The sequence below is a fragment of the Macaca mulatta genome, chromosome 15, assembly GCF_049350105.2.
Source record: "Macaca mulatta isolate MMU2019108-1 chromosome 15, T2T-MMU8v2.0, whole genome shotgun sequence".
Lineage (NCBI taxonomy): Eukaryota > Metazoa > Chordata > Mammalia > Primates > Cercopithecidae > Macaca > Macaca mulatta.
Window position 1 is genome coordinate 127197856 of NC_133420.1, and position 20655 is coordinate 127218510.

Below are 20655 nucleotides of genomic sequence, written 5' to 3' on the forward strand. Positions count from 1 at the left end.
AAGGTAAAATGAAATCTCCCACTCTGATGGGTATTTTTCAATTCCCTTTGTAGTTTTATGTAAAGCTATTTTAGTAAGCAATCCAGGATTACAATTGCTATAACTTCCTGATAAATTTAGCCTTTTAACTTGCTTTTATTTCTAGTAATACTTATTTGTTTTAATGCCTATTTTAGTTGATATGAATAAATATCATATATATATGTATGTCTTTCTTCACTTCAACTTTCTCTTTTAGGCTATCTCTTGAAAATATCATAAAGCCAGATCTTAAAACTTCTTTTGATATTCTTTGTCTTTAGTAGAGCATGGTAGTATGTTTATTACATTATTTCCGAAATCTTAGAGACATTAGGATTATAGTATAACTGTTGTGGCCATTTAGCCAAATAACTCAAAGGATCAAACAACATTTCACATTCAGTGTTGCAAGAGCACAATTCTCAAAGACATATGTTAGCAGTTGTTAAAGTTTTATATTGACTTAGTAACAAAGGATCTAAGCAAGAAGACAAAAGATCTGAATGAACAGCGTTTAAGCAATATGGATGTATATAGTTAGTCTAAAAAGGAATGCAAAATAATATTGCTGAGTTAGGTACCCAGTGGGCTGACTTTCTGAAGGCTATTGCCCGTGTCACCTGGAGGTCAGCTTCTCTGTCAAGCTATAATGTCCCAACAACTCCTCTGTTTCCAACCTCACTGGCTGTGAGCTGTCTGCACCTTCCCTGGCTGAGAATTGTTAAACAAAGGTTTGGTAACAGCAAAGTTACCTGCCCAAGGGTGTCAGATGAGGTCAAACAGGCTTAATAAAGAATATTCTAGGGGGATACTAATTTTTAAAAACTCAAGCGATCATCAGCTTGCTTTTTTTGAAGTTTGGAATAAAGTTTTCTTTAACAATTTAACATAAAAATATGAAATTCTTTTGTCAGAATGTATGTGATTCTAGTCTTATTAATTGATAAACCAGCCTTAGCTAAAATATAAACTAGAATAGTTAAAGGCAGTTGTAAAATAAGCTTTTATAGACAAGAATCTGAAATTTTCTATCATGGCTATTGTAAAATTTGGAATTGGTATAATTTACTTAATAAGTAGCAAATTACATATATACTACTTCCATCAAAATATAGGTCTGCCATGGAGGCCAGACGCAGTACAGGGGCTGGACGTGGTGGCTCACACCTGTAATCCCAGCACTCTGGGAAGCTGAGGCGGGTTGATCACTTGAGGTTAGGAGTTTGAGACCAGCCTGACCAACACGGCAAAACCCCGTCTCTACTAAAAATACAACAAACAGACAAAAAAACCCAGCAATAATAAAACAGGTCTACCCTGGCAGTCATACTCTAATTTTTTCTATTTGCCTCCCTTTCTGATCCTTTATCCCACTTTCCTTTTCTTTCTCCTCCTTCTCCTCCTTCTTTGTCAAAGACATAGAGGATTGAGTTATTATCATTGATCCATACACAGTCCCTCTCTCATTTATTTTCTTTCATTCCCACCCCCTATTTCTATTCCCTGTCTTCCCATATGCAACCTTCCTAATATGTTTGATGTGCATCTTTTTGTTTGTACGTACTTTTAGAAAATGTTTATTGTTTTGTGTGCATTTTTTATGTCAGTGTTTTACTAATCCACAGGTAGAACTAGTATTTTTATATGCAGTTTGCAAAAAAATGGCTATTCTTTTACTTATTTTAGTTAATTAACTTTTTAATTGGCAAATAAAAGTTGTGTATATTTATTGGGTACAAAATGACATTTAAAATATATATACATTGTAAAATGGCTCAGTCGAACTAATTAACATATAAATTACCTTACTATTTTTTGTGCTGAGATCAGTTAAAACCTGTTCTCATCAATTTTAAAGAATATGATACATTGTTACTAACTATAGATGTTGTGCATCTATAGTTAAACAACGTGTATATGTGGTGTACAATAGATCCCTTGAACTTTTTTTCCTATATTTTTCCATCAAAGGATACAAAAAAGAAATTTTGTATCCTTTGAGCCATATCTTCCCAATACCCCCACCCCAGAAAATGACTATTCTTGTTCTTGTAGCTTATTTTTATTTTTATTTTTTGTTTATTTATTTTTTGAGACAGAGTCTTGCTCTGTCACCCAGGCTGGAGTGCAGTGGTGCGATCTCGGCTCACTGCACGCTCCATCTCCGGGGTTCACGCCGTTCTCCTGCCTCAGCCTCCTGAGTAGCTGGGACTACAAGCGCCAGCCACCATGCCCAGCTAACTTTTTGATTTTTTTATTCAGTAGAGACGGGGTTTCACTGTGTTAGCCAGGATGGTCTCGATCTCCTGACCTCGTGATCCACCCACTTCAGCCTTCTAAAGTGCTGGGATTACAGGCGTGAGCCACCGCGCCCTGCTCTTGTAGCTTATTTTTAAGTTGCACACATGAATTTGTCTTTGCTACACTGTAATCAAATTTGGTGCTCAATTACTCAGTATGAGGCAAACCAGTGTAGGCTTGGTGTTGAAGAGTGCAGCCACTAGATGGGAAAAGCAGGGCCAGGACTAAGGTGAGGCTTGCGAGGTGACCATGAACCTGAGAAAGAGCACCTCCTTAAATTTTGCATCTGGAGTGCTTTACTTGCCTCATCCTGGTTTCAGCCCTGGGAGAAAGGCTAGAACCCTGCATCACTGCAGGGAGGGGGCTGCCCTGGACTGTTGTATTACCTGAAGAAGACATTGCAGGAGGAAGAACGAATGCAGGGGGCTGCCCTGGCCTGTTGTATCACCTGAAGAAGACATTGCAGGAGGAAGAACGAATGCAGGGGGCTGCCCTGGACTGTTGTATTACCTGAAGAAGACATTGCAGGAGGACGAACGAATGCCTCTTGTAAGAAGCCACTGAGACCTGGGGCTAGTTTGTTACTACAGTATTGCCGATCCTATCCTGCTTACTAGTCATAAAAGGGAGACAAATGGCAAAGAAAGCATAGTGAGGGGAAACTCAAATAAGACAGCAGAAGTTAGTGTAACAAATCTGCAATCTCAATAAATATGACGGTTACACTTACTGATAAATGGCAAATGCTCAGATGCGGCTTAAAAATCCAACGTTGATTACAGAGAGGTTGAAAATAAGTGAATGAAAAAACTATATACTGGGAAAATGAAAACAAAAGAAGAGGAATGGAAGCAACATCAGTATCAGACAAAATGTAATTCAAGAGAAGAAATAATATTAGCTTGGTGAAAAAGTAATCACGGTTTTTGCCATGATTTTTGGTGGGGGGTCCGGGTTTCCGAAGAACAACTCAGGGACACGTGTCCAGACGTTATCTTTAGTCGCTGTGGGGAACTGGCATCTCGAGCCAACCTCCGTGGCCATGACGTGAAGCTGCTGTTCCCTTTCTGCTCATCGGGTTGCTCGTGTGCGTCTCAGGCTAGCTAGGGGCCTGGAATTTCCCTTGGAGGGACTAAGATTGTCCTTCATTTCATGCTGGTAGGGGTGGCATGGTCAGCGGGCTCCTAAGAGGGGTCCCTGCTCCATCTGATTATTTTGGGCTCTTTCTGCTCACACTTCGGACACTAAATGCGTGGGGTTTTCTCCTCACACCAACCAATTCTCCAACTCTCTCGACACAATCGGATGTCCTCCAATTCAATTCATTTCTAACACTACCCAGAGTTAGCACAGATCCCACAGGTTAAGGGCCCGGTCCCACTAGACTGCCCCCATGCCCTTCAGATCCCAGTTGAAAGTCCCAGGTCTTCTTCTCACTGACTGGGTATAAATCAGGGACTCCCACAAACCCCTCCTTAGGTTCAAGACTCTGCTAGAATGGCTCCCAGAGCTCAGGAAGGCACCTCACTCACTCAGTTTATTATGAGAGATATCGCTTAGGAATGGCCAAACCACAGATGCGTAGGGCCAGGTGTGGGGAAGGGTTGGAGCCTCCACACCTCTGTGGGGGTACTGTCTCCCAGTGCCTCTGTGTGTTTGCAGCCTAGAAGCTCTCTGAACCCTGTTGCCTAAAGGTTTTGATGGAGGTTTTGTTACATAGGCATGATTGATTAAGTCATTGACCATTTGAGATTAATTCCATCCCCAGCCCCTCTTCCCTCCTTGGAACAAAGAGGGAGGTCGGGAGGTGGGGTTGAAGGTTCTAACCCTGCAATCACACACTTGGTTTCTCCAGGAACCAGCCCCCATCCTGAAGCTCTCTAGGGGCCCCCAGCCACCAGTCATCGCGTAAGCATACAATCACCACTAAAGAACTAACTCATGCAGCCAAATACCACCTGTTCCACAAACACCTATGGAAATACATTTTAAAAAATGCTCCTTGGTATGCCATCTGCTGCTGAAACTGCTGATGTTGTATATATGAAAGGCTCCTACAATGCAGTAAGGAACCACAACAACAACAATAACAACACACTCTCATCACTGAAGATTCCAAGAATCTTAGAAACTCTTGTGTCGGCAACCGGGGACCAAGACCAACTTCGTAACAAATATCGTCCCTATCGGTCAGGAAATTATCGGGGTATTATGAGCTTTGTGCCAAGAACAAGGGACAAACATCACACATAGTCATTGTTTTCTTACAATATCACAGTTTTTTCTAGGTTCTTTCTCTGAACTTGTTTTGTGATCTAATGTCTGTTGTGTCTTAGCACTCCTGTTGGAACTTGTAATGTGACATCTTATTACATAAATAAGAAATAATTAAGGCTATAAGGAATTTGAATATCTTCTCATACTGGGTTAACAAATATCTGGTAGGGCATCTGGTAAACCTCAAGTTTAATTTAATAGACAACTATTTACAAGACTGGGTAGCCAACAAAGATTTCATGTACATTCCTGAAGGATACACGGGAGCCATTCATATAAACGGTCTGCTGACTAGGCTACAAAGGAAATTGTGACTGATTCCAAAGAGCAAAAGATATACCATTACATTCACTAACCACCATGCAATAAAATTAAAAATAACGTTAGAAAATGATATCCATCCCCACCTATACTCAGAAAGTATTCTCCAGTGTACTTCTAAGATTACAGAAAAAATAAAAGTGGGTACTCTCATGAATTGCAGCCAAGGTGCTACGCAGATGGAAACTTTCGGCTTTAAAGGCATCTGTCAGAAAAAAAAGAAAGATTATAAACAGATTCAGCTTCCAAGAAACTCTAGAAAAGGAACAAGAAGCCTGATTGCTTCTGCCACTCCTTTCAAAAGCAAGATCAGTGGCCGGGCGCGGGGCTCAGCCTGTAACCCCAGCACTTTGGGAGGCCGAGGCGGGCGGATCATGAAGTCAGGAGATCGAGACCATCCTGGCTAACACGGTGAAACCCCGTCTCTACTAAAAATACAAAAAACTAGCCGGGCGCAGTGGCAGTGCCTGTAATCCCAGCTACTCGGGAGGCTGAGGCAGGAGAATGGTGTGAACCTGGGAGGCGGAGCGTGCAGTGAGCCGAGATCTGGCCACTGCACTCCAGCCTGGGTGACAGAGCAAGACTGCGTCCCAAAAAAAAAAAAAAAAAAAAAAAAAATCCAAAAGAGATACAAGGAGGAAATTAATAGAGAACAAAAACTGATGATATAGAAAACACAGGAAGAAATGGAATTGATCCGTTTAAAGCAAACCAACAGTCAAACCAATTCTTTAAAAATGCCAAATAAGAGACAAATCTTTGAAAAATCTTAAATTAAAAAAAAAAAAAAGGGGGTTCATCTCTGGCTGATGCCTATAATCCCAGCACTTTGCGAGGAGGAGGCAGGAGGATCCCTTGAAGTCAGGAGTCTGAGACTAGCCTGGGCGAAGTAGTGAGACCTCATATACACAAAAAATTAGAAAATTAGCCAGGAATGGTAGCACACACCTGTAATCCCAGCTACTCAGGAGGCTGAGGTGGGAGGATTGCTGGAGCCTGGGAGTTCAAGATTACAGTAAGCTCTGATCTAGCTATTGCATTCCAGCCTGGGCGACGAGTGAGATATTGTCTCAGAAAAAAATAAAGAAAAAGAACAAAAAAGAAGAAAGAAAAGGACCAATTTTAGGAACCTAGCTACAGAAGAGGAAATTTATTTTAAAAAGAAGAGGAAGAAGAAAAAGAGAGGAAGAAAATCCTATTTAAATCTTTGTACTGAAAAATTGAAAATCTGGATGAAATAAACAATTTTCTGTGAAAATATAAATGATCACGATTGGCTTAAGAAGTAGAAAAACACCAAGCGATTAGTAGCCATGAAAAAAATGAAAGAGGCAGTTATGAAGAGCTACAGATGAATAAAATGTCCAGACATTTTTACAATATTACCAAATCCTCAAGGAATAAGAAAAAGCTCCCCCATATTTCTAGGATGGTTAACTTTGATTTTTGATTTTTCTGTGCTTGGAGGGTTCCTTGGATATGTAACCGCCCAACAGGTTCATTTTGCCTGCTGCCGAGGTCGAGCTGATTTATCAAGACAGCAGAACTGCAATAGAAAAAGAGTTTAATTCACACAGAGCCGGCTGAATGGGAGACCACAGGAGTGACTGGCAGGTCAAGGTGGAACCATCAGTCATCAGAAATGCAAAAAACCTGAAAAGACATCTCAAAAGGCCAATCGTGGCTTGTACAATAGTGATATTTGTCTGCAAGAGTAACTGGGGGACGTTGCCTATCTCGTGACCTCCAATATAATGCTGGGTAGTTGTTTATGTCTACACCTTAGCAGAGTTCAGGCTCCTCTCCTCTTCCTAGCCTGGTGGCCCTTCATTAGCTTTATCAAGGTGGTTGAGTTTTGGGAATGGGTTATTATAATTTAAATTATAAACTAAGTATCTCCCAAAGTTAGCTTGGCCCAAATCAAGAATAATTAAGGATAATTTGAAAGCTTACGGGCAAGATAAGGGGTTGATTAGATCAGATCTCTTTTATTGCCATAATTTTCTCACTGTTACAATTTTTGCAAAGGTGATTTCAGATGTGGGACTTTCAGTTTTAAAACTGGGAAGCTCCTGGGACAAGTTGATCCCGTACATGTTTGATAAATTATCCAGATAGATGAGCATGACTCGGATACCAACATGGGACAAGGATGGCATCAGAGAAGTATGATCCAATTTAAATATTTGCCAACGGAATCCAGCAGTTTATTAAAAAAGTAATTTGGAAAAAAGGAACAGATGTAATTGTTCTTAAATTGATAAAGAACATCTACCAGAAGTGACAGGAAACCTCATGCTTGCATCCTGAGAAACACTGTAAGTGTTGGAAGTGTCTGCCAAGATCATGAGGCCAAAAACATGCAAATATTGAAAACTGTACTCTTTGCAGAGAATACTATTGTCTGTGATGAAAACCAAACACTGATGAACAGCCTAGCAGAACAAATAAAAAATTCTGTGAGGTGTGGCTGTTTAAAGAGCTCCCACTCACGATTAATAACAAATTAGAATATATAGAAAAATAGGTAACACAATTGAGGGCTTCTTATGTGACAGATTCTCTGCCACACACCTTTTTTTTTTTTTGAGACAGAGTCTCGCTCTGTCGTCCAGGCTGGAGTGCAGTGGCGCGATCTCGGCTCACTGCGAGCTCCGCCTCCCGGATTCAAGTGATTCTCCTGCCTCAGCCCACTGAGTAGCTGGGACTACAGGCATGCGCCACCATGCCTGGCTAATTTTTATATTTTTAGCAGAGACAGGGTTTCACCATGTTGGTCAGGCTGGTCTCGAATTCCTGACTTCATGATCTGCCCTCCTTGGCCTCCCAAAGTGCTGGGATTACAGGTGTGAGCCAATGCGCCCAGCTGTGCCACACACTTTTGAATGTATTCCCTTCTGTGATCCCCAGAACAACTGACTTGCGCTGACAGAAATAAGTGGTAGAGACAGGAATTGAACCTACCTACTTAATCCTGAAGTGTCTTCTATCCAAAATAATTCAGGTCACCATGGCAGTGAATAAACATAAGATCCTGGTGGCAGGAGCAACTCAATGTCCACCCAGATCCCTACTCTCTCTTCTTTGAGTGGAGTTGCAGCTGGTAAGTGGCTCCCAGCAGGGCACTTCCCAGGCTCCTTGACATCTGTGTGAGGCCATGAGACTCATTCTGCAAATGAAAGCAAGCAGAAAGGATGTGGGTCACTTCTTGATCAAGGTGGTTAACAGAGGGCATATCTTCTCCAGCCTCTCTCAATCCTGGCACTAGCTGGATGGCAAAGCCCAGAGCAATCTTAGAGACCTTGCAGTAAAGATGACAAATGCTCTCTCAGCTTTGGGTCCTGAATGGGTTCCCAAATGTGAAATAGGGTCTGCTACATAAGACAAAAACAGACTTCCTTTGTGTTAAACGGCTGAAATTATAGAGTTATTTGTTACAGCAACTAATGTTATCCTAATTAACACAAACCTAACAAGAAATGTCCAGGATTTACATGAAAAATCTTTTAAATGTTTAGAAGGCTATATGAGATTTGAAAAAAAATGGATACTATAATATACTTATGAGTAAGACAACTGATTCCTGCAAAGATATAAATTTTTCCCTAAATATCCCTACTTTAATACTTGTCTAGACAATTTTGTCATTTATTTGGAAGATTAAACAAAGAAGATGAAATAAAATTTCGAAAGAGAATAATAAATGGTAGGAGCCTCCTTAACATTGTATAGGAGGGGCCAGCTAAGATAATGAGGTCAAAACTACGCAAATATTGGAAAGCTATCAAAGGCTAATATATGCTTATGATTAAATCAGAAGTGGCCCTGGCATGGAGATTGATAAATAGGTCAGTGCAACAGAAACGATAGACAAGAAACAGCCCCAGGCACACATGAGAACTAAGCATAGGACTAAGTCAACATTTTAAATTAGGAATGAATGGACAAAGTGGAGAATGTTGTTGAGACAATTAGGCACCCAATTTGAAAAACATATTATGGAATAATTTCAACCTCATACCATTCTCAAAAATAACAAACAAAAAGGATATAGAAAAGCATATTTATATCCTTGAAGTTAAGGAAAATCAAAAAGAACATATAAAACAAGGAAAATATTCATAAATGTGATAACATTACAAGTAGTATATAATGTATGACAAGGGCACCAGAAACAAAGTAGAAAATACTTGCTATGTACATGGCAGGCAAATAATCAATACCCGGGATATATACGACTTCTACAAATTGGTAAGAAAATGATAAGTTACTCCATAGAAGAATGGGCAAGGGGTATGTACTGGTAACTCACACATAACATAGCAAATGATGCTCAGCCCCACTGACAATTGGATAATTGGATAACAATAAAGGGGCCGGGTGTGGTGGCTGACCCCTGTAATCCTGGCACTTTGGGAGGCTGAGGCGGGAAGATTACTTGAGCCCAGGAGTTCAAGACTAGCCTGGCCAACATAGTGAGACCTCATCTCCACAAAAAATAAAGAGTTAGCCAGGCATGATGGCATCTGCAGTCCCAAATATTCCTATACAGTATATAGGAATTAATTTACTCACATATACAAAGAGCTATATAGAAGGTCTTTCACTGCAGCAAGACTGGTAAGAGAAAAACTTGGAAACACCCTAAGTGCTCGTTCAAAGGTGAACTCTAGAATACCACGGAGCAATAGAAAAGAATCAAGTGGTTCTTCGTGGACTGCTACGGAAATATACCCGATTCTTAGAGATAAAATATGTCATTAAGTTAAAAAGAATATTGCAGGACGCTGCTTATAATGTCATTTATGTAGGATAAAAATAAATAAAACTCACAAAACAAACCTTTATTTCTCTATGTGCCGATATATGCCTGTAAATGTAGAGAAAAAGTTAGGGAAGGCTCAACAACAAACTGAAGGTGGTGGGAGCCTAGGGTGGGTGGGGAGATGGGCAGGGACAGGCTTGGAGACATGTTTTTCCTTGGCATTGTTGGAATCTTTTACAATGAGGATGTATTTGTGCATATAATAGTATAATTTAATAAACACAAACAGAAAAAGATGAAAATCCTGAGGCTTCCACCCCAGAGATTTTTATCAGGATGGTGTATTATTTCGTTCTTGCACTGCGATAAAGAAGTACCTGAGACTGGGTAATTTATGAAGAAAAGAGGTTTAATTGGCTCACGGTTCCACACGCTGTACAGGAAGGATGACGCTTGCATTTGCTCAGCTTTGGAGGCCTCAGGAAACTTACAAGCACTGCGGAAGGTAAAAGGGGAGTGAGCACATCACGTGGCTGGAGCAGCAGGAAGAGCGGGAGGTGCCACACACTTCTAAATCTCCGGATCCCTGGATGACTCATTCTTACCATGGACAGCACCTGGGGGATGGTGTTAAACCATGAGAAATGGTCCCCACGATCTAATCACCTCGCACCAGGTCCCACCTCCAACACTGGGGATTACAATTTGACATGAGATCCAAACCATATCAGATGGTTTGGTGGGAATCGGTGTTTTTTTTTTTTTTTTTTTTTTTTTTTTTTGACATCTCCTTGGGTGATTCTGAGACCGTGGGCTACAGTGAATTACTGGCTATTGGAGACTGTATCTCATAGACCATAATTCAGCTTCTTATGTGTTTTCTATAATATGTAACTCTTTCTTGTGAGACGGAGTCTTGCTCTGTCACCCAGGCTGGAGTACAGTGGCACAATCTCGGCTCACTGCAACCACCACCTCCCGGGTTCAAGCGATTCTCTTGCTGCAGCCCCCCCAAATAGATGGGATCACAGGCATGCGCCATCACGCCCAGTTAATTTTTTTTTTTTGTAATTTTAGTAGAGACAGGGTTTCACCATGTTGGCCAGGCTGGTCTTGAACTCCTGACCTCAGGCTGAGGCGGGTAGATCACTTGAGGTGATCCACTGGGGTTGCGCTGTTCCTAGCCCAGAAAGCTTTGTCACGTTCTGCACACTTCAACCCAGGTGAAGCCACCACGTCACGCTGCCAGGACATGCACAGCCTCGGGACCAAGTCACCTCGACACAAACCCTCCCTGTCTGCTCACCATCCTTGTCTCTTTTGGTTTTTCACTCCCACTCTCAGCTAGCAAGACGTGGACTCGATGTCGTGCTTATCAGCCGGACGCTGGAAAAACTACAGGCCACTGCCACAGAGATCGGTGAGTGACCCCCAAACAAGGGAGATGTGTGTGGAGCCCACCAACCAAGCTTGCGCCCACCCTGCCAGCTGACGTACTTGGCATCCCCACATCTGCTCTCAGGGCCTGGGGCACCAACTCTCCCGGGCAGCCTGGTTACCAAGCAGAGGGCGGGATGGAAGGTGCCACCTTCAGTGCACACTGGCGCTGTGAGCCGGCGGAAGCAGGAACCAGCTGAGGCACAGATAGGTCCACTTTCTCCTTTGGGTTGGTGCCTTCGTCGCTAGATCAGCTCTGCTCATCCTTGAGGCCCTGGCTGCCCGGTTGCTTCTGCCACTCCCTTCAAAAGCAAGATCAGTGGCCGGGTGCGGTGGCTCACGCCTGGAATCCCAGCACTTTTGGGAGGCCGAGGCGGGCGGATCACGAGGTCGGGAGATCAAGACCATCCTGGCTAACACGGTGAAACCCCGTCTCTACTAAAAATACGAACAATTAGCCAGGCGTGGTGGCGGCGCCTGTAGACCCAACTACTCATGAGGCTGAGGCAGGAGAATGGCGTGAACCCGGGAGGCGGAGCTTGCAGTGAGCCCAGATGGAGCCACTGCACTCCAGCCTGGGCGACAGAGCGAGACTCCGTCTCAAAACAAAAACAAAAACAAGATCAGTGTTTGGGACTTCCCTTCCCTGTGCCTATGCTCTGCTCTTGGCAGGAGGATGAGCGACAATGCTTACTGGTGTTTGTCAGATTTTAAAAACAGTTTTGATCCAGGATCATCATGTATGGACGTGGAGGTTGTACACTGTACAACCCTGAGGCAACTTTTATATCACAATGTTTTATTATTATGATTTGCTCTGAAGAGTTCTTTTGTTAATAATGATAATCATATTTCTTTTGGGACCTTTTAATTTTAATAATTATTAATTTAATAATTAATAAACTCTTTAACTCAAAGGGATGAGACGTTAGTTCTGGAGACTTGTGAAGACCATGGTGGGTTGTCAGGGGTGAGCCTTGTCTCCCTGGGGGAGATCTGGGACAGGAGATGGGTGTGGGAGGTGTGGGCTGTGCAGTCACACCGTGGAGCACAGTGCCCTTGAACCCATGAATTCTGCTTTTGTTCTGTGTCTGGATATCAGAAGTAACTTTGACTAGGACTGAGACAATCCTCAGTGTTTGCCTCACAATGCTGAAATGTGCTTTTTATCATCCTTTTGAAAAGTAAGTAGTGTCTTTGTCCTGAAAGCATTGTCCACCCCCGAACTATGCCTCAAGATTGCTTGGCCCACAAATACCAGCTAACTCCAAAGTAAAGCAGCTCACCAAGCCACTGGTAAACTCTGCTTGTTGCTTTCACGTCTGCCGGAAAACTCTCACAGAAGGCAAGTGAACACAGAGTAGTGGGGAGCGCGTTGAACTTGGAGTGACCAGAGAGTGGACGGTCTTGGGTATGTCAGTTAGCTTCTCTGAGCCTTCATTTTCTCCTCTGGAAAATGAAAACCATAATGTCTACTTTAGAATGTGGTAGGGACGATGACCATAAGACATCGTATATGTAAATGCTCTGTGAGTGCTAAAGCATTGGACACATACAAAGAGTTGGTGGGTCTGTGTGGAGGAGACTTGACACTTGTGAGCAGAGGCAGTGTCAGACCTTGCTTTTACAGCTGTCAGTCCGATGTCTCAAACTTGAGCAAGCAGCAGAGTCACTCGGAGGTGTGTTAAGCAGGTGGCTGGCTGGGCTTCACCCACAGTTTCCGACACAGTCGGTCTGGGGTAGAGCCTGAGAATTTGCATTTCTGACAAGTTTCCCTGTAACCCTGATGCTGTGGTTTGTGGACTCCACTTTGAGAACCGTTGCAGTAAATCTATCTTAATGCATATACGTGTCCCTGCAGTAACTCTTAGAGACACGTAGAAACCACCATTCACCAATCTCTTAGCACCTCCCAGCATTTACCCAGCGCCATCTCCCATTTCTGTTTGGGGCAATGGGCTGTCCTCTTCAATGTCTGCTCAGGTAATACAGGAGTACTTCACAGGCAAGGGGGCATCTGGATCCCTGTTCATTGAAAAAACTGTTGTCTCTCATGTAGAGCGGACTACGGGGAGGAGTGTGAAGATTATACAAGCAGATTTTACCAAAGATGACATCTACGAGCATATTAAAGAAAAACTTACAGGCTTAGAAATTGGAATTTTAGGTGAGTAAATTGCAAGATGCAAAGCTTGTTGTAATACATCAGTGAAATAACCTGGCACTGATTAGTGACACCTGATTATTTCATGGTGATTTATGCTGAAACCATGACTATATTTTAAGCTATAGCGTTAAGTTGAATATCAAAGCACACTTCTTCTAGAGGCATCACTGAATAAAAAATTTATATATTGGTTTGGAATGTATCAAACATACATATTTCAACCCCCAACTATATTTTCTTTTTTTAATTTGAGATGGAGTCTCACTCTGTCGCCAGGCTGGAGTGCAGTGGTGCGATCCGGGCTCACGGCAAACTCTGCCTCCCAGGTTCAAGCGATTATCCTGCCTCAGCCTCCCAAGCAGCTGGGATTATAGGCGCCGCCACCACGCCCAGCTAATTTTTGTATTTTTAGTAGAGACACGTTTCACCATATTGGCCATGCTGCTCTCAAACTCTTGACCTTGTGATCCACCCGCCTTGGCCTCCCAAAGTGCTGGGATTACAGGTGTGAGCCACCACACCCAGCCGGACCAACTATATTTTCTAATATTAAAATGAATTTTCTTTTATGGAACTGGTGTTGGCATTTGGCAGAAAAAGAATCCCAGAAACATTGGCCTAAAGGAATTAGTTTAGCAAACAAACATTGCTGTGATTAATCCGTGAAATACTATAGTTAGTTGAGAATTGACTCTTTCTTATTCAGAAAACAATATAGTATTTGTTTCTGTAATGATTTACAGACAAGCTATTTTATGGCCACGTGCACAGTGCAGTGTTTATAGTATACATAGAAGAAAGTCAAATTGGATTTCTAAACCTTCTGCTGAATTTTAAAAATAATTACATTTTTATATATGAAAGTGTACAGTATATCATTGCAGAAAAAATGGAAAGAATAGACAGGCTGATAAAATAAATATGAATCTCTTAAAATCTCAATACTCTGAGATAGCCTTTTGGTACATACTTTTCTAATCCTAAACACACATGTATTTTCAAAACCAGAATTATACATATGTGCTGTTTTGTCATATATTTTAAAAAAAACTTACATCATGCATCTTCTCCCATGTAAACAGCCCAGTCATAGTTTTTAATGACTACACTGCATTCCAGCGTATGACCACCCCATGATTCACTGATGGTGTCTCCTACTATGGGACAAAATTTTCCCTCCACTTTCCTCCCTGTTATCAAATCACACTGTGATGAGCAACCTTACATGTCAATCTTTTTGTACATGTTTCTTTGGGAAAATCTCCCACCTGATATCCTGACACATTTTTGTTTTGCTTCTTTCTGCCAGTCAACAATGTCGGAATGCTTCCAAACCTTCTCCCAAGCCATTTCCTGAACGCGCCAGATGAAATCCAGGTAGACTTGTGCTCTTCTGTGCATACTTTCCTCTTACCCAGGTTCTGGGTCCCCTGGCTGGGTAACGAGTCAGGCCCGGGAAGGAGCGATGGAAGCGTGCATCCGGCCGAAATCCTGGACTGTGTGTATTCAGGCCCCCTTTTCTCTTCACCTGAGCACTCGATCCATAGTCAGCAGTACCACTTTTCATGGTATCTCTGGGATATGGACATCTTCCTTCTTCTCTGCACATCAAAACTTACCTGTCCATTGTCCCATTCTTTTGGGGCGCTGCACTCCACTTTATAAAGCGTAATTCTGCCTAACACATTCGCAGCTGTCACCACACATGGGAGAACACCAGCTCTTTGGCTTTCTCTGTCTTCCCAGGTACCAAGATTTGTTTAACTTTTAGTGTGAGGGAAGTATGTGACACAAACTCTGTGGCTGGCAGGACTGTAAGTTCAGTAAGCTTGACTCAGACCCATGGCTGCCGTTGTTGGTTGGGAGTACATTTTTAATGGCTTTAACAGTTCCTTTTTTTTTTTCTTTTTGAGATGGAGTCTCCCTCTGTCGCCCAGGCTGGAGTGTAGTGACATGATCTCGGCTCACTGCAACCTCCGCCTCCTGGGTTCAAGCTATTCTCCTGCCTTAGCCTCCTGAGTAGCTGGGACGACAGGCATGCACCACCACACCCAGCTAATTTTTGTATTTTTAGTAGAGATGGGGTTTCACCATGTTGGTCAGGCTGCTCTCGAACACCTGACCTCAGGTAATCCGCCCGGCTCGGCCTCCCAAAATGCTGGGGTGACAGGTGTGAACCACCGCGCCCGGTTGCATTTAACAGTTTTCGAAGGCACAATTTGTTGACCCTTCCTTAGGCCCTGACCTTTGGAGTCACAGGGCTGCACCAACCTGAGCAGGCCCTCATGCGTCCATCCCCATTTCTGCAGGTATCCTGCAGTCCTGTGTAAGCCCCGAGTCTGCTGCCCCGGGTGATAATGCCAGACTGCTTGGGCGCTGCTGCACATCCTCACCAAACTCCTCTCAGGACCACACATCTCCTGTGTGGGCTCCGTCTCCCACACTCTGTTTCTGGCACAAGTCTATGTCTCTCCAGGAAGCAAGTTCCAGGCTTGCTCCTCTGCCTGTGTGTGTCTGTGTTTGTGCTAGAGTCTGTGTCCATCCTCTTTTCCTTTCTCTTTATCTTGGGTGATTCTAGTGGGTTCTTTACCTGCCCTCCATAGCCCAGAACCTCTACCTTATATTATACAACCATCTGCCTTTCTGTTCTCCTAGACTCACATAGGCTAACCCCTCTTCCTCCAGCTGGGAATGGAATAGCTGTCTTTGAAAAACCATATCTATATTCCTCCGGTAATATAGTTCCAAGTTTTCCCGGAAACTCTTAATTGACGTCTAGTCAACATGACATAGGTACAGAAGGACAGAATGGGAGTCAGATGTTTCTTGATGCTAGTGCATGCTTGCTGGAAGTCAGTCAGGAGCCTAATTTGCAGGGTGAATGATGAAACCGCTCAGACATGCACTTTTGCCCTCTTCATGGTTCTTTAGCACTGACTACTTTCCAGGAGAATTTCTCTAATCATCCAGCTGATGTGTGCTTGTGATTATTTATTACAGAGCGTCATCCATTGTAACATCACCTCCGTAGTCAAGGTATGTGATCAATATGTGTGCGAAATGCATTAACATGTAGTAGCTGTTGAAGTTTGGCAACTCAGGAGAATTGTGCCCATCCACGGTAGAAGCAGCCTTCTTTGAAATCGAACCGCACTTAGTTGAGAGGCCGTGTCGTGGTCTTGTAATTGTCTTGTTCTGTTTTTCATCTAGAAAATACAGTAATGGATTCAACTCTCCCTTGTATCTGAATTCTATTTCTGCTTTCAGTTTTGTCACATGTCGGAACATATTAAGCTTGATGATGCTGAAACGTATTCAGGATTCAGAGGCAACTTAAAAAAAATCAGTCTCTTCCTCTAATTTTAGGCTTTGTAGATAGAGGAAAGCTCACTTTGGAAAACTGACAGAGGGCATGGCTTACATTTTCTGAACTTTTGTTGTTCAATAAATATTTGTTGAATCAAAGCTCAAGTTCATCTGTGTTCTGGTTCCAGCACAGCTACTAATTAGTTGGACAGCATTGGACAAGTTATGTAGCCCCCTTGAACTTGAGGTTCTGCATCTGCTATTAAAAGGCTGTGGATCAGCTGGGCGCGGTGGCTCATGCCTGTAATCCCAGCACTTTGGGAGGCCGAGGCAGGTGGACCATGAGGTCAGGAGATCGAGACCATCCTGGCTAACATGGTGAAACCCCGTCTCTACTAAAAATACAAAAATTAGTTGGGTGTGGTGGCGGGCACCTGTAATCCCAGCTACTTGGGAGGCTGAGGCAGGAGAATCTCCGGAGCCGCGGAGGCAGAGGTTGCAGTGAGCTGAGATCGCACCACTGCACTCCAGCCTGGGCGACAGAGCAAGACTCTGTCTCAAAAAAACAAAAAATAAAAATAAAAATAAAAATAAAATGGCTGTGGATCAAGAGATGTCCTAGGCACCATTCAGCATTCAAGTTCTTTGATGAGGGTCAGCTGCACAAAGATGTATAGCACGGGTCCCTCAAAGCTATCCTATATAGACCATTTAGAGAAAGGTACTGTTTAAGAATGGACACAGCTTGCGGCTGCGTGACTTGGTGAGTAGATGAAGATTTTGTGTGAATGACGTGTTCCCCCTTCCTCTGGGGACACAGCCCTCTTCCTCTACTAGGGCACATGGCTTGTGAGTGAGCTCTGAGCTCCCCACCTGCACTAACCCCACAGCTGGGCACCTTGCTCAGTACACAACACTCACAGCTGTATATGGCAGCCTCGGTGACCACTCTGGAAGGTCAGTGGGACTGCAGGGATGAGTAAAGTCTGATTCCTGATTTCAAGGAGCTGGGACCCTGGTTGGAGAGTAGCGGAAGGCTCAGTCTCACCCATCTAAGCACCGTGGACTGACGGTAGCGAAGGACAGATTTCCCAAAGAAAGCCAGGCTGCTGTTAAGATAAGGAGGGGAAATGGAGGCAGAGTAGACAAAAAAAAATTTTTTTTTCAGGTGGATAAGTTGAGCTGACAATAACTGTTGGTTGTTTTTCTGTAAGCATGCTGGCATTTTATGGTTTCCTGCTCAGTTGCTATGGGGTACACACATCTTTTTATGCTTAGCAATCGACGGCTTTTTGGAGGCCCCAGCTGATGCAATTATGAGTTTTGTGTGTCTAACTGTCATCTGCAGCCTCACCACTAAAGTCTTTCACATTATTTTACAACTGACCTTTTAGTCTTGGGCTGTTTGATCATAGGCATTTCCCAAATGTACTTGACAACCCTCTGACTCCTTTAGCAGAGAAATGCTTTGATTTGTTTTAAAAAATTATGTATTGATAAACACTAAGTTCCCTAAGTAACAAAGAAAATGAATTGAAGTTTAGCTTCTAAGTATACCATGCCCAGGTGAACCTTGCTGGTTAGAAGCGTGACTAGAGAAGCTGCACTATTTCAAAGGAGCCATCTGGAGACGGCCGAGTGCTCTTCGGGGCAGGGATGGGAGAATATGTGTTTGAGGGCAAAGGGAAGGTGGAATCAGAAGCTGAATGTTGGAAGCCTTGAGGCAGGGACCCACAAGATTCAGTGTTGTCTCTCTAATTGGAATCATTCAGGCAATAGGGCTAGTGAGTTCGTTCAGGAGGCTTTGAGGCAATGTGGGTGCTGGCTGAAAAGGCTTATACAATATCCCTAGGAAGTCATTCACGGAAAGAGGGCTGACACCATCTCGCCCCTCATCCTCTCTCTTTTTCCTCAAAATCCAGTGTTCCACAGGCAGCCTAGTGGTTCTAGAGAGCCTCCGCCCCACCCCCCCCACTGCCCTGGCCCCCTGGTCCCCCAGCAGCGAAGATGTTCCCTGAAGGCTCTGAGACAGGCTGGGGCCTGGCCTGGGAGGGGGCACCTGCGAGGAGCAGCTGCAGGGCCCCTAGACAGCATCGAGAAATGGGCGGCCTGTGTCTTCCGGTCCCCAGGTGCCTTGATGCCTCTGCCCCTCGCCTTTCACTTGGGTCCCTCGTCTCAAACCTGCCGCAGTCAGGGTCTGCTCCAGGCCTGCCAGGCCCGATTCCGGTCGATCCTACCTCAGAGAACATTTCAGTCCACGGGGTCGCCTCTTCCTTCGTTTGTAGAACGTGTACCTTGTAATTTTGAAACAAAAAGTTCTTTTAGGCTCCCGAAATGGCAGAGAAGACCTTTTCAGGGGTCTGTAGGCTGGGAGGGGGAAGGGGCTGCTCAAGGCTCTCGTAATTCCGATACACAGGAGTGGCTGCGCGCGTGTGCACAGAGCTATTTCACAGCCAGCTGCAGGCTGCGTAAGCGGCTGCTGTTGAGTGGAAGACGTGTTCTTCTGTCTGTAGAGTTGTGTTAGGTTTCCACAGAGCTCCCAGTTCCAACTCATGGCCAGTCCACTTTGGCCTGTCCGGCAGAATGAAGAGTATCATGGGAACCTCAGTGTTGGTTCCACCGCCGTAAGCCAATTCGCCCCATTTTTCACTGCCCTCTTTTTCCAGGAAGACATTAGCTTTAGGGGGAAGAAACCAGAGGCCCCAGAACAGCCTGTCATTTGTCTCGGTTGGCTGCTGTGGGTTCCAGCCAGACTCCAATGCGGCCAGAGTGACCTCCAATGAGTGCCAGCAATTTTCAAGGCCTTCTGAGAAGATGAGACTCTTTCCCAGCTTCCTCCCGCGCTCCCTTCCCCATTCCATCCCGCCCCCTTGCACTGCTACTCAGTTCCTTGTGGGGCTTACCTGTGGCCTTCTCTTGTAGATGACACAGCTAATTCTGAAACATATGGAATCAAGGTAAGGCCTTCTTCAAAAAAGTGTGGAGCACATGGCCTCCCTGCCCTGGCGGTCAGCTAACTCGGGGACTGGGACACAGAGTCCACCTGGCTGTGCTTTCACAAACGGTAACAGCTACGATGAAAGCACACGGTGATTATGGGAAAAAACCATAACGTTCCGGGCCAGGCCAGCTCTGCAAATAGACAATCTCACGTGAAGGTCAAATGTAACACTATCGGAGGGAGGAAGACAAGGGCAGTTTCAACACGCACTGGATTAAAGAAAAATTAACGAATGTTGAGTGTAAAAGAAAACTTCAGAAGTTGTCCTGAGATCACGACCATCTCTTTGTTAGGAATTTCAGCTTCTGTCAGAAAGAATACTCCGGTTTAATGTGAAAATGGCCGCTCTGTCAGCTCCTCCACTGATTGCATATTTACGTCACCTCTTCCAATGCGCGTTTGGGAGGTGGTTTTTCTCAGGTGGTGTCGTTAAAAGCAAATGCTTGATAGCTTATCTTCTCTAGAGGGAGAAGGGGCTTGGCCTTGGATTCTAATTTGCAGTTTCTTGTCCCCTACTCCTCTATCGAATCCGTCTGATTGGGAGGGATTAAGGATACTGAACTTCAAAAGGACAAGTGAGGCTCCTGGAGACTGGCATAGGGTATCTGTGTGAGCAGGTCCTGGACTGTGAAAGTCTACCCAAGACAACATTCCAGCATGTGACATCCGTCCTGCTGTGGGTCCGTGAGGCCAAAGGGACCGGCAGCTCATGTGGTCACATTTAGGGGAGAAGGATTCCCTCCCCTTAAATCCTGAGCTGAGCTGGTTATCAGTATTTTGGTGGAGAGACCGCAGCTGTAGCAGGGCCTCTGTCTCCAGGAGCAAGCCCCTCACATTGTGTGACGTCACGTAACTGCCCGGTGGCATCTCTGTGCGCCGGAAATTCAGACATCGCTGCGTGGCGCCCTCCGGGGGAAGGCGGGGGAAGTTCACTCACCGTTCCTAGAAGCAGAGCCCCCAGCACCTGCGGAAGCCTAGAAAGGGCAGAGTCCGGCAGTGTTCACACTGGCGCCTTTGTTTTCTTTGTACCCAAGGTCGGGTGGGCAACAAAACCATGGG

At 44.2% G+C, this 20655-nt stretch overlaps 1 protein-coding gene and 1 long non-coding RNA gene across 6 annotated transcripts in view; one reads left to right on the plus strand and one right to left on the minus strand.

The window, feature by feature from the left end:
* Positions 1-20655, plus strand: part of HSD17B3 (hydroxysteroid 17-beta dehydrogenase 3) — a 54647-nt gene that overhangs the window by 22391 nt on the left and 11601 nt on the right. Inside the window, 5 exon segments of the mRNA NM_001266504.2 lie at positions 11030-11105; positions 13182-13289; positions 14599-14666; positions 16290-16325; positions 19518-19552. Of these exon segments, the coding sequence (NP_001253433.1) occupies positions 11030-11105; positions 13182-13289; positions 14599-14666; positions 16290-16325; positions 19518-19552 (323 nt within the window).
* LOC106993845 (uncharacterized) lies at positions 4733-20622 on the minus strand. Of its 5 annotated transcripts, none has more exons than XR_013405001.1 (6): positions 19499-20622; positions 18833-18889; positions 12409-12571; positions 10063-10302; positions 7885-8089; positions 4733-6466 (listed from the first exon to the last, which is right to left on the minus strand). It is a non-coding gene; the product is annotated as an uncharacterized LOC106993845 (long non-coding RNA). The 5 variants fall into 5 exon arrangements; XR_013404999.1 differs by having other exon boundaries at positions 9763-10302; XR_013404997.1 differs by having other exon boundaries at positions 7885-10302.